Below are 14,376 nucleotides of genomic sequence, written 5' to 3'. Positions count from 1 at the left end.
GGCCTCCAAGAAGAAAAGTAATTGTATTATACCAGCACCAAAGCGGTATGGTGCTTCGTCGTGAAGGGGATGCTTCAAATAAAAGAGGATCTGGAGGATTTTGTGGGTCAGTGGAAAGGGACATGCAGATTTAAGATAAATGGCATTACCAGAGAAGGTAGCAGGGCACTTCTCTTGCACTTATCTTTCCCAGTATTGCCATACAATCACATATTTACCACTTTGTTACATCCACTGTAAAAGTTTACTTTGGTATACCATAAATGACAATGCAAGGTTGCCTTTTTTAGATAATTGCAATTTGAATCAGAGTAGAACTTGCTTTAAGGATAGTTACATGTTCATCAGTACTAAACATGCTTACATAATACACTAAACACAAGTACTTTCCTAGTTTTGAATTAAAATCACAAATCCAGGATTGCACTTGAATTCAGATTTGTTGTAAAAAGGGGAAGATGACCACCTTGCCTGTATGGACTGCTACATTTCTACAATTCATGGTGACTGGCAACCTTGACTGGCACCTTTCACTATAGTTTGTTTTCGGTATTTTGAAAATTATATTAAAACATTAAGAAATTCCATTAGAATGTGTAACTGCAATTCTGTTTGTTTCCACGCATTCCTCATCAAATTTACAACATATATATGCAGATGCCTTGTTCCAATGTTGATCATAGACCATAATGAAAATGGCTGGTGGAAACTAGAATACTCAATGTGGCGCAAAAAAAAAAAAAAAAAAAAAAAAGTTTTGATGCTTCATAGTGAAGTCCTCTCAAATAATTCCACAATGTAAACAGGTGGAAGGTGGATATTGCTGGTATGTTTACAAATGGCCAAGATACCAAAATAATATTATGTTAAGTAAATAATATTAGTTAAGTAAATGATAAATAAATCAAGAATTGTACTGATGACAATTTTAACCGATACACTAAATGTGTTAATTGTTAAGACAAAATACATTTAACCATATCCATTATTTTGTGATTAGAGACTGGAAAATGCATCAATAGGTGCAAGTGTCTGCAAAGAGAGTATGTTGGCTTAGCAACCATGACTCACTAAGGCTGACAAGTGAAGGAAAACTGCAAGCAGCATCCCATCATTAATTAATTGCATTTTAATGAACCCAAAATCAGTCACTGCAAGAGCATTCAGAAGTTTATATGAAAAGGGAGTAACTGACTGGTGTTAAATCAAACTTAAGGTCTATAAAGCTGAAAACACATGATTACAAATTGACATGCTGCCTCACACCCATGTTTAAAAAACATGCAGATATTAAAGGAAAACTATGCGTAGTCCTAAATGAAATACAATAGATTGTAAACCATTTAGAGGCAGTGCATATGCTAAGAAAGCTGTGACATTTTGTTTTATTTCAGAATGTTTATTTGAGGTACCCTTGTTCTTTTTCTTCCTCCATGTTTAGTAGCATTGCCATATACAACAAATCTTAACACAGAAAACTTGTCATAAAAATATCACCATTTATCCACATTTTTTTTTAATGGTTGCTGCTTAGACCAGGTATTATTTCTGAAAATTCACTCAAATAAAAGTAGTCAAGAAATGAAGAAAATCTATGTCAACATATCATAATGTTTGCACAGATTTTTTTTCTTTTCTTTTTTTTTTTTTTTTTAACACTACAGTACCTACATCCAAGAAATGCAACAAATTACAGTTGAAACTGCATTGAGGACAAATGCATTGCAACAAGTTCAGATCTCCACGTTAATTGTACAGCAGCTTCCTACACACAGACGATCAACCATATAATGATACCATCAAAATAATGAAGAAAAAAATCTAAGCAGAAATGTCTCATTTCCATTAATATTAGCCACAAATTATGTAAATCCATTATGCGAGTGATGGATAATTTAAGCTTTCATCATTTGACGTTTGTTTTCTTCCGAGAGATATGGATTGTTACATTTTTAATGAGTGTAATAAGAACATATTTAGTTTCAGCAAATGTAAAATAAATGTACAACAAAAATTATTTTGTAATGGCAAAATACACAGCCCCATAAGATAAAGGAAATATGCATGTGCACTGTATAGGTCTTTTAGAAATATTTCTTAATAAATATTGTACAGGTCTCATTAACTTTTGTTTGTAATTAGTATGAACTTCAAAAACAATATCAGAATATTCAATGATGCTAGATTGACAACTATCTTCAATAGTATTTACTTGGGTTTTAATTATCTGCATAACCTTATCAAAAGAGAAAAGGGTTATATTTTGTATAGGCACACACAATGGGAAAGATCGCTAAAGGAAAGACATTAATTCTGTGTGTTTTGTATAGAATAAACTATATGTAGATACAAAACAAGTGCACAAATTAAGGTTTAAGAAAACATCTTTAATTAATGTTTTGTACCTCAGTATACAAGCAAATACATTTAAAATGACTTGAAGAATATCGCAATAGACACACTGATACTAGTAGTACTATAACAATTCTCAAAGGATGAAGCTAACACGCATTAGACCTTGGAAAAGACCTATACAGTCCGCCATTGCACAAATATAGTATTGTGAGTATAATTATAAGTCAGTCAATACCCCAAGTAAATGTGTGCATTATCTACACTTATCTCTGTTGTTAATACTGTTCAGCGTAAAGACAGTCTTTCTGAGGTAGACTGTTAGAGCAATTATTTTTTTAAATTTTTAAATTTTTTTTACAAATGCATGACATTAAAAAAAAAGACAAAATGAAATACTACACGTACAATATGTAGCAATGAGGTAGAATGGTTATAAGGAACAATGCTTGATTATAAAACAGATAATAATAATAATAATAATAATAATAATAATAATAATAATAATAATTTATTAATAATAATAATATATTAACAACAACAATTCTTAGTTGTTTTTACACAAAAGAAAACAAAATGTATTTTTGCTTCTGTGAAATAAAATCCAGACCTTTATTTAAGTGTCACGAAATTCACAGTTGCTTTACTCTTGCTTACTTACCGAAGTTGGAATCTACTATTATATATATATATATATATATATATATATATATATATATATATATATATATATATATATATATATATATATATATATATATATATATATATATTTGTCGATAAATATTAACATTCTATAAGCTGAATTCTAGTCTCTCGCAGCTCTGCGGCAATGCTGACCCTGTGCTGACTTCTTGGTCTATTTTCTCTTCTGACATTTTTAGCATCTAGCACTATACTGTTTTATACTTAATCTGGGGGAGATATTGTCCAAGTAACTAACAATTTACCTAACGTAGGCTACATTCCTTGTTTGCCTGCATAGTTATTTGGCCTCAGTGCAGAGTAAAACATTCAACTCTATCTCTTTACATTTGACAGGACTGTGAACTGCCAAAATAGGTAAACAGTCTGTTTAAGAAGTAAACATCCTTTATGTAAACTGCCTTCACATTCCATTAAGCAGTCGAATTCAGTTAGCTTTTCAATTAGTATAGTTACCGTTTTAAATATTTCAAATATTTGGCAGCAAAGCATTTTATGTGGCTGAATAGTTTTTGTTTTAGTTTTAGGTAATTTAGAACACAAACTATGTGGGTTCATTATTGCATTCAGTAAAACAAGACAATTAATGTGCAATTCCCACTTAATACTGGATCAGCAACATTTTAATAAATGTACAGATGGCTAAGAGGGTGATTGACATGAAAATTAAAATCAGATAAGCCAGGTTTTAGCTGGCATTCAGGAAATTGTTCATTAACAGATAACCTGCTGTATGATACTGTGTTATAGTAATGTGAAGGTGATCAGGACAATGTACACAAACCTTAATGTGATGTGATTAAAATACACACACAAGGTATGCACTAAAAACAATATATTATTAGGGTGTACTTCATTATATAAAGTAGTTGTCCTGTAGTTTTAGTGGCAATCTGTAGGTTTACACTTTTTTTTTTAAATTAAGCACAACATAAATGGTAGATGATGTTAATGGCTAAATAAATGGCAGCTGATAGGTCAGCACATTGCAACAAAGTTATCAGACACAGATTACACTTTAGATAATAGGGATGTCACAATATTGATTATATTGTTTACGCCTTTGCTGAAACTAGTACTCCCCTACTTTGAATACTGCTGAATTGGTCAAGCCAATTGTTGCTGAATTCTACTGCAGTTTAATTCCAATGTTTGCTTAGAGACCGATAAAAATGAGACATGACATAAGGAAAGAAAAATAGCAATGAAGCAATACCATGACACCTATTACTGTAGCTAGAAGGAAAGACATAACTTGGAGGAATAAAAACAAACTTTCTCAGTGCACATATAATATAATGCTCTTTATATTTTTCAGGATTTCATGACAACACTATCATACCACAATACTAGTGCTTAAGAACAGTTATGATACTGTTTTTAATAATAATAATAATAATAATAATAATAATAATAATAATAATAATAATAATAATAAACTAAAATACATTCAAAAGCAATACTTTTCTTCTCATGCAGTTGCAGACTGTGACTGGGGTGCCATACAATGCTCCTGTTCAGAGACATTGCCAAACATCAGTCAACTGTCATGAAAAGACCTGCACATAAAGCATTAAAAAGATAAAAAAAGACTAGGAGGGAGGTGAGGAAAATGCCACACATTCCAGCTAACAGTCTTTCCAGAAGGAAGACTCCACAGAATTTGTGTCAGTGAAATACATATGTATGTGTACGTGCCTGCGTGAGGGGCCTTAAAACTCACTCTGTGGTAAAATACAGTTTAAAAGAAAATAGTTCTGCAAGTTAGCATACCAAAGAGTATCTGACGTTTAGCAATCCTCAAATAATCTGCTTTCAGAGAGAACTTTAATAAACTGAGGTAGAACAGAAAGCAGGGATCATATATCATCCTTCAGGATCATTATACTTATGACAAATGACAGCAGCAGAATGGAATCAGATAGTTTAAAAACAGCAAGAGCATTTTTGTACCCCCTTCAAGAAGAGTATACTGTACTTGTAACTGGCTACTGAAAGGTGTCTGCCTATGTTTTTATTCCCACGTTTGACCTCCACACATCCCTATTCACTTCCCTAAATCAAGTGACCTAGAAGCTACAACAGTAACCACCAACATTAAAACGATCAACAATTACATTGTTTTTGTTTGGTTATTATTTTTTTTTTTCACTTGTTATAACTTGCCCTAAAAATGTTTTACCCTCCATGTACTGTGGATAAAGGCAACCATAAAGCATGTTATTGTCTTTATCCACAGTACATTACAGTTCACAAAATGAAGCAGGAAATAAATGGCTTCAAAAATTGATTTACACACTATATTGAGACATTTGTCATTTAACACTAGCAAAAAAAAAAAACAACAAAACAAAACAAACAAAAAAAAAAACACCATACAACTGACTCTGTCCCATCACTTCAGAATATATCTTCATACATTCATAGTCATCTCCTTGCCATTTTTCAGGTGTTGAGGTAAACATACATTTATATAAAGTAAAACAGAAGCCTAGCCTAGCCTAGAACTCTCAGCAGTACATAGTGCTTTCAACACATTCTTGAGGTACTGTACAAATCACAATCACTTTCCTGAGTTTTTGCAGACAGAACATTAAAAGAAATGAACTATGGAATTTAAGGTCCAGATTACAAATATCCTATTTTTTCATTATCGTTATTTGTTTTAAGTTCTCAGCTGATACTGCAGAACAGGCATGATTGAGGAATACTGTTGCTCTCATAATGGCAAAAATTCGACACTGTCTCCTATTACAACAGCTTATTTCTCTCGTTTAGTCCCATAATGTTTGAAGTTAAAGCTCTTTATATTAGCACATGCCACCAATGTAGATTGTGAGGCAAACAAAAAATAAAGCACCACTTCAGGCACTTGATAGCAACTTAATCTCAAGAACAGCAGAATGATATAAACACACACAGGGTTTGTGGCCCCTTGAAGTCAACCCAATTGCACCTCTGTAAGCGATGCCTGGCTTCAACAGAATCAAGCATCAACATAAGCTTTCCGAATGTGTTGCTTACAGATCAACAGCTCTTGTTTAATGCTTCTCATTGCAGTCTATTCTGACGCATTAAGGTGCCAGGGTCACCAATGTCCTTACAGCCCCTTTCCAGCTGTACCGTTAATGCAAAACCCCATGTGGCAGGTTTGTTTGGCCAGATTTGCTTGATTTCTTTTCATTGGCTACAACCAAACATTTTGTTCCACTCAATGTACATGTCAAGTTCTTTCTGTGATGTGCTAGGCTGAATCTTGCAAAAAACATTTTCAAAGTCTTGGTAAGTTACTGGCCTCAACTGGCCAGGCATAATGGCTGAAAGGTCAGTGCCCTGCATGGCATGGAGAGGGCCTACCGCTGCTTCGTGACACAACCGGGCAACACCGAGTCCAGAGAGGCCCTCTGTTCGCTGAACAAGCAGTGCAATCTCTTTGTCGTTGAGGCAATAGTTGTGCTGTGAGAGCAGCTGAATGATTATCTGGTGCCTTGCTGTGTTGTCTGGTAATGGGATGAGAAGTCGTTTTATGAAATATCTTCTCACCGATTCATCTATTTCCTCGGGTTTACTTGTGGAGCAGATGATCACAATTTGGTCCTCAGAAGAGGTTAGAACACTGTCTAACTGCATGAGGAACTCAGTTTTAATTCTGTTCACTGGGCTTTCCTCACTCAACTGTGATGAAAGCAGCATGTCAATTTCGCTGATGAAAATCACAGAAGGTTGACGACATCGTGCTAAAAGAAAAGAGGCATGAACAATCTTCTCACCTTCTCCTGACCATTTGGTTACCAGGGCTGAGCCGCTGATTCGAAAAAAAGCAGCACCCAACTGACTGGCTATGCATCTGCCCAATAACGTTTTGCCCGTTCCCTGAGGCCCAAATAAAAGAATGCTCCGAGGTAAAGCAGAGAGTCCACTAAAAACATCAGGCCTCAGCATAGGCCACAAAACCTCCTCCTTTACAATGGCCTTGGGCAGATCCAGTCCAGCAATGTCATTCCAGTCCACAGGAGGTCCCTGGTTGATGATCTCATTGGTCACAAGTTCAACAAGGTGCGGGTCGGTGTTCTTCAGTTGCTCGTCTGCAGAGCGGGTGGATGAGGTAGCTGTGCGGATTCCCGGTCCTTGCACTGGGTGGGAAAGATGTTGTCTGTGCTCATCGCTATGCTCACTCATTGATGCAAATTTTCCAAACTGCTCACTCGACCGCGACCCTCCCAAGGAGTTTTTTGCAGAACTATAGGATGGAGGGGTCAGCGCCCTGCTAGACTGGCTGCTAAATTTCCGTTGCTGATCTGAGGACATCAGCTGCTTTGTAGGCTTAAATGCTAAAGATGACGTGTCAGCACCTCTGTCAAATCCATTCCCCCTGCTTGTGTTTGAAATGCTGTTGTCGGGCATTCTGTACAAAGGGCTTTGAGTTGAACGTTGTTGGGTGTAGTTGAAATTTCCATAACTGGAGTCCATTTCTCCTTGCGCGGTCATATAAAAAGCTTTTCTTTTCAGAGAATTTGCTGAACTGCTATTTAGAGGTGTTGGTACAATTGGCCCAAGGCTGTGGGTCTGATAGGTGTAACCTGGAACAGTGGGAGGAGGGAGGGGAGTTGGGGCAGGGATACCCGATGGCAGATAAGCAGAAGGTGGAGGGGCCCCTCCAGGACTATAACCAGGGCCAACAGAGGTCTGTGGAGGGTAGCCAGCAGAAGTGTAATTGTAGCTGGAGAGGTTAGGGGAGCCAGTATTGTAGCCTGGCACCAGGGTTGGAGGAGGGGGCGGAGGTGGTGGCTGCAAAAGCCCAGAGCTGTGCAAAGGTGATGGAAGTGCAGATGCTGTCTGACCACTGTAGTTTGAATGTAGGTAAGAGCCGTTGTAACCTGCAGCATACTCCTGAGGCGGGAGTCCAGAATGAAGACTGGCTACAGTGTGGCTTCCGCAGGTGCTGCTGGAATAGCTGGGCTCCGTCAGGTTGCTGGCTACCCCAGGAGAGCTGCCAATGCTGGCAGATACATCTGCTGGAGGTAGGGTGGTTGTCACCCCAGTTTTACTTGCAGTAATAACATCAGGAACACAGTTCATAGAATAAACCCCTTCTGAGTTTAAAGGCGACTGCCAGGAGTCATTATCATTCTTACTTCCATTTACAAGTCCTGGAGCTACCTCAGAATAAGTACTCAGTATGACCCTTTCATTCGGACCTTCTAAGATTCCAGAGTACTTCTCTGCATATTTTTTCAAAAGGTTTGAGGCAGTCAATGCAGAAATGTCATCATTGGCCCAGGCATATTGATAGGTACGCTGCAAGTGGCCCCTATATGCCTCTGCTTTGTGTGCTGGAGAGCGGGTGGTTGAGGTGATGTCAAAGTGCTGTTCTGCCCACTGTGCATGCTCCTGGGTCCACTGCATCTTCAAGCCTGCAATTTCAGTGAAAAAAAGACAAAAACAATAATTACACTTTGTGGGAAAAAAAAAAAAAAAACAAAAAAATATGATATAGATATATATATACACACACACACCAAGTTCTCGATTGAATAGATTAGATTTTTTTTAAAATTTAAATATAAATATCTATATATATATATCTATATATATATATATATATATATATATATATATATATATATATATATATGTTCTCGACCAAGAGCTAGACTTATCTAAATGTTTTTAAATTTTAAAATATTTATAAATATATATATATATATATATATATATATATATATATATATATATATATATATATATATATATATATATATACACACACACACACACACACACACACACACACACACACACACATACACATATATACACATACTAAAATATTTTTGTATAAATTTCAGCACATGTAAATTGAAAAATAAAACATAAAAAAGGTACAGAAAGATAACATGGAAATGGTTACTGCTTTTTTCCTAAACAGCTCTTCCTTTCTACATGTCAGTTTTGTCCCCCCCGTCCCCCCCATATAAAAATATGAGACACAGCTGACAGATCACATCTAGGATACCTCTCTGATTTGGAAACCAACACCTAGTTAGCACAGTATAATGCACCCTGCACAGAACAATATGACACAGACATTGCAGGTCACTCTATAATCCAACTCTCATCTAAAGCGGTCTGAGACAGTTTCAAATCTGCTTCGTGGAGTGCAGCAAAGCAATCTCCCAGGCAGTGCTCTGTCGCTTTCATCACACAAAACCTACAACTCGGCATGAATTACAACGGGCTCCTTTCTGCCTGCTAATCCTGTTGTCGAGGCTCTGAAAAACAAGCGGTACTTGTCTTTCTGCCTTTTTTTTTTTTTTGTAGCCTCCAGGGTATAAAAGGGACAATCCAGTTTAATCCCAAACTCTCTACAAATACTCGTAGCTACATCTACTGTCATCTAAATCTCTGTACGCGATTATTAAAGTTACACACCATCATAACACAGTTGTGAAATAATGCCAGAATGTTATTTTTCTTTAAGCCACAAACACACAATGAGAGACCATGTAAGCTTAAGCTTCATCTTGCCACCTCTTACCTGTACAACACATTACTGATGTTGGTGAAGCTGTATCAACAGGCCCACTTAATCTCTATCACATTACCAAAAGCGATTTTTCACAAGCAGTCCAGTTACCTCTGGCATAGCTTCTGTGATAAAAGATGCCCCAGCTAAAATGAAGCCCCTGTGGCACAGGCTTTCTTCTGCATTACTGATGTGCCCCCCCGCCCCCCGCAAACCATTTTAGAATCTTACAACCCAGCCTGGGAATCAAGTGTGGCTGCAATAGCCTTGCTAGGCTAAACTGCAACATACTGTTTGTTTGGTAACAGAGCGGCATGTCGATTCCCATCTGACACCCTCCCCACTGTTTGCAAAACTGCTGCACCAGACACTGGAAAGCTAATTAGCAGGATGATGCTGTGCTAATTGTGTTAATTTACAAGGTTTTAGTCAAAGAAAATCATGCTAGGGCTGGCACTCCTGTCAAGCTTCCAAGTTAATGATTAAGAAACGCAGAACAGGAAAAACGTCACTATAAATTATATGCCAACCACATCACAAAAGCTGATCAATTAATAATACAAAATAATTTTTTGAAGACATATCACAGCATACTTTGCATTGCAATAATTTAAAAAAGACTGCCTAGTTTTAATGTCTGACCAAATTCGCTGCAATAATGACAATTTTTTGGATTGTTTATATATATATCACAAGGCAAGAAAACATGTAACTGAACAATAGAACATTTGTGTTGAAATCCTCTTCTTCACACTACTACTCTTTTGTTAGTTTTACTATTTGACAACAAGACATCAGGTATGATAGTAATTAGACCAAATCACTTGTCAGAATGCCGTCTTTCCGAATCATGAATTTATTATTTTTTCAAGAGACCAATCAAACCACCGAAGAGTTTAAAAACTGTCCATTCTTTACTATAATTGCATATCTTGAAGCAGGTGAATTTTCTCATAAGCCATATTGTGAACAGCTTATACTAGAAGCACTTTTCTTTGTTTAAATGCTAGTGCTAGAGAAGAAAATAAATCCTTGGAGCCTAAACGCTGGTAAAGGAAGTTATGCGGTTTAATGAAGAATTGAATTTTAAATGGGTATCTAAAAATATAGCTATTTTGTGTTGGATACAATGGCAAGCATATTTCACAGATACAAGTAAACAGCCATTATTGGTGCTAATATTTGCAACTTGGTTCAAGGATAAACTATTTTTCATAAAACTATCTATTTTCATAGGTTTTTACTGTTATGTAGTTAATCAAAATAATGACATTTCAATGAAATGGTTAAATAGAACATTTTTCAAATCAAAGAGTAAATGTATTACTACCTACCACATTCTGTAAATGAAGTAAGACAAAACATGGTAGATTGGGAGAGAACAAAACACACTGTTGAGAATTAACTGATGCATTGAAAACCTGTGCAATACAACCTTAAAATAACAAATAATTCCTGTGTGCCTTACAGAGGTTTTTGCTTTTTGACGCCCCCAGTTACAGAATGGTATTCAGCTTATGCAGACTGAATGAATTCATTTTAAAAAAGGTTTTGCCCTAATATTATCAAAGACAAAAGGTGCAATTTATTTTTTTAATCTAGTATTTTTAAAAAGATTAAAAATAAAATCAGCACTGGTCTGGTTAAAGGTGACTCAGTCCTGGATACATCTTAATTATTTAATTTAAAACACTGCCAAATGATCGTTCCTTTTAACTCACGCTTTCACATATCGCATCTGTAAATTATAATACATTTGCAGCAAATTTCTTTTTTTACTCCATCTCATCTGCATAAAGTGCCACTTTGAACAATCACAGAGGTGCTTCTGGCTAAGTGTACTTTAACAGGTACAGTTCAAATCCCTGAATATCAAATGCTTAATGAAATGGAAACAAAAGAAAAAAATTAAAATAAAGCACAAGTGAATCAAAATTATTCAGCTGTGGAGAGAACTGCATCTGAAGAGATCCGTCCCTCTTCTTGTGGCAAGATGGGCATTTCAAATAGAGAAACAAAGATGGTAGATGGAGAGTGACACTTCTACAATTAAATAGCCTGATGGGTAGAAAAGGGCTTTAATAGGTATATCAAATGTTTTTACTGTAGCAGTTTCAAATAACTTAAAAGATTGAGTTGATCTTAAAATAGAATGAAAAAAAGAATGACAGCATAAAATAACAACAATAATAATAATAATAATAATAATAATAATAATAATAATCTTATTTTTTGTTTGCATAAATTCTGTAAGGGAATTCTGTAAGGGAATTCTGTTGTAACAAACGACTAGAGCACAACTTCCACTGCTTTTAAAATGATCTTCATGTAATATTTAGTTCATTACATTGGTGGACAAACGTTCATGGATTTGTGTGAACTATAAAATCAATTACTTCCTTCACTGTAAACCTCTCCAGCCCTGTAATGCACTGCATAATCTTCTGAAACGGCCTCCCTGCTTGTGTAAAAGAATCCACAAACTAACTCCTTATGTTGTGCTGGTCCTGCTCATGGGAGCAAAGTTCAGCTTTCAGCAAGAAAAAAAAAATAGAGGCATGTCGGCAGAGAGAGAGAGAGGATGAGGGATAGGGGGAGAGAGGGAGAGGAGAGGAAGAGACAGAATGAGAGAAGCAGGGACACAAGTGGGGGTTGGGGCAGCTATGGAAATAATTAAAAAAAACTCCCTCTACACCAGTCAGCAGCAAGTTAGCCTTTAAAGACAAACAAACAAAAAAAGACCTAATGAACTAGGCTAAATCTCACCCTAGCAGGTCATGCCACATAATACTACTGACTAATAATAATAATTTTACTACTGCCACTGCTACTAAAAAAAAAAATACTGTTCAAGATTACAATGCAATAAATCACTGTACGCACTTATTTATTTCTCTATTTTTTTAGCTGAGATTACTCATTCCCATCTGGAATGACTGAATGCCCCATTAGTTCAATATTTCCCCCCATTTGGCTGTAGGGCATTAGCTCAAATTCCAGCAATTAGCACCTCAAAAAAGCCAAAGAAAAGAAGATTTTTTTGTGTAAATTTAAATGTTTGCCGGCCAAGCATACACACAATGATTGAAACCTACAACAATTTCCTGACCATTCTGGTATCTTTTATCAGTGTCAATCCTTACCCACACAAGGTCTGACAATAAAATGGAAATTTTAATTTTAAAAATTAAAAAAAAAACAAAAAACAAAAAAACACGGTAAACCAAAAACAAAATAAAAAAAAGCTAAAATTGCCTTTTCACACCATATAAAAAGGTAAACCATAATGCTTTAGGTTAACTACAATAAGATAAATGTTGGTCAGTTAATTTATCGTATGTGTGTAATTTTTAACCACTGTCATGCCTTTTTGCTTCATTATTTTATTGAAACACACACAGATGACATGTTTAAACATAGGGTAGGCACGGCACTCATTACTACACAAGTAAAGCAAAATGAACATTTAATTCAGCTGTCACAGATAATTATTTCCATTTTTAAAAAGAGCAAGTTATTCTATTTCACTGCCACTGATGTACTTTTATAAAACATATTCTCACTATCAAACATACATTGTTTCCCTCCAAGTCATTACGCCTGTCCAATAGAAAAGATGTCAAAGACTTTTTTTTTTTTTTTTTTTAAGCATTGCAATGAAAAGAAAGGCAAAAGCAGCACAGCTTATTTAAATATATAGTAGCTGTCATGGTCTCTGAGCTGAATAACAGTTAAAACACAGAGATTTCATTGACAAGCTCCCTGCTATATTTTGATAATGTATTTAATTAGAGCCAAGGTTTTGTTTATGCTGTCTGTTGCCTACACAGATTAAAAGCTTCATATATTTTAATTACATTGCAATTCAACATGTATCAATGTATTAAATCATAATGAAAATAATAAACTGCAAGCATAAATACAATAACATTCTCTTATAAAAGGTAAGTCTTATTATAAAATGAATTACTTAAATGTAAATATATGTTTTAATGAAACAAAACTTTATTAAAAACACAGTGGAAATGCTTTACATTGTGTTAATTAACAAGAATGTAAACCAAGGCAGTTGTAGTCTGGTTGCTGTGTCAAGAAGAAAAAAAAAAGTCTCAGTCAATTCTGAGAGCAACAATTTGAAGAACTTAAGCTTTATCAACTAACAGTTCACTATCAAAAGCGCTGTATTCATTTGTATTTCATTTAATTTCTGTTACTGCAATCACCACAAAAGAAGAAAGAGAAACAGAGCTGACCTTTTTGGGAACTATTAATCTCGGTAGCCTTTGCTGTTTTTAAGCAAACATGACTGTGCCTCTGCTCTGTCCATCCAATTTCCCAGTGCGTAAATTGGACTGCCGCTTGCACAATTCTCTATTCATTACCGTGCTGCTGAAAGGAAGCACAGAGGTGGCTGTGGGTTTTTTTTTTTTTTTTTGTGTAATGCCTTCGAGCAGCATTCCCAAGCATCATGGCAAAGAATTTTTTTTTTTTTTTTTTTTTTTCTGCAAGTTAAGCTGTCGAATTTGAAATGTGCTCTAATCAGACTCATTGCTGTTTTCAGCAATTTGCACCAGCAAAGATGCTTATTAGGTACTGTAACTCTGTAACTCTTATAATAAATTGCGCTTTAGAAAATCTTTGTATTGACATTACTCAGAAATTGTCAGTTAGCAGTCGTACTAATGTTGGAACTTTCACACAGATCACGACACTGACACTGTTAAATCATGTACATTGTTAATTCTGGGTCAGTTTAGTCAAAATATTAGGCTTTACCGAAATAGTAGATTAGA

At 35.5% G+C, this 14,376-nt stretch overlaps 1 protein-coding gene across 1 annotated transcript in view; it reads right to left on the bottom strand.

Moving 5' to 3' along the window:
* Positions 1 to 4,557: 4,557 nt before the first annotated feature.
* The window catches only part of LOC121321564 (fidgetin-like), a 53,951-nt gene continuing 44,132 nt past the window's right edge, over positions 4,558 to 14,376 (bottom strand). Inside the window, exon 2 of the mRNA XM_041260567.1 lies at positions 4,558 to 8,471. Within this exon, the coding sequence (XP_041116501.1) occupies positions 6,238 to 8,463 (2,226 nt within the window). The 5' untranslated portion in view covers positions 8,464 to 8,471 and the 3' untranslated portion in view covers positions 4,558 to 6,237. The remainder of the gene's footprint in view (positions 8,472 to 14,376) is intronic.

This window comes from Polyodon spathula, chromosome 10 (genome assembly GCF_017654505.1).
Source record: "Polyodon spathula isolate WHYD16114869_AA chromosome 10, ASM1765450v1, whole genome shotgun sequence".
Taxonomy (NCBI): Eukaryota; Metazoa; Chordata; class Actinopteri; order Acipenseriformes; family Polyodontidae; genus Polyodon; species Polyodon spathula.
Note: the sequence above shows the minus strand (reverse complement) of the source record. Positions and strands in the feature narration are given on the sequence as shown.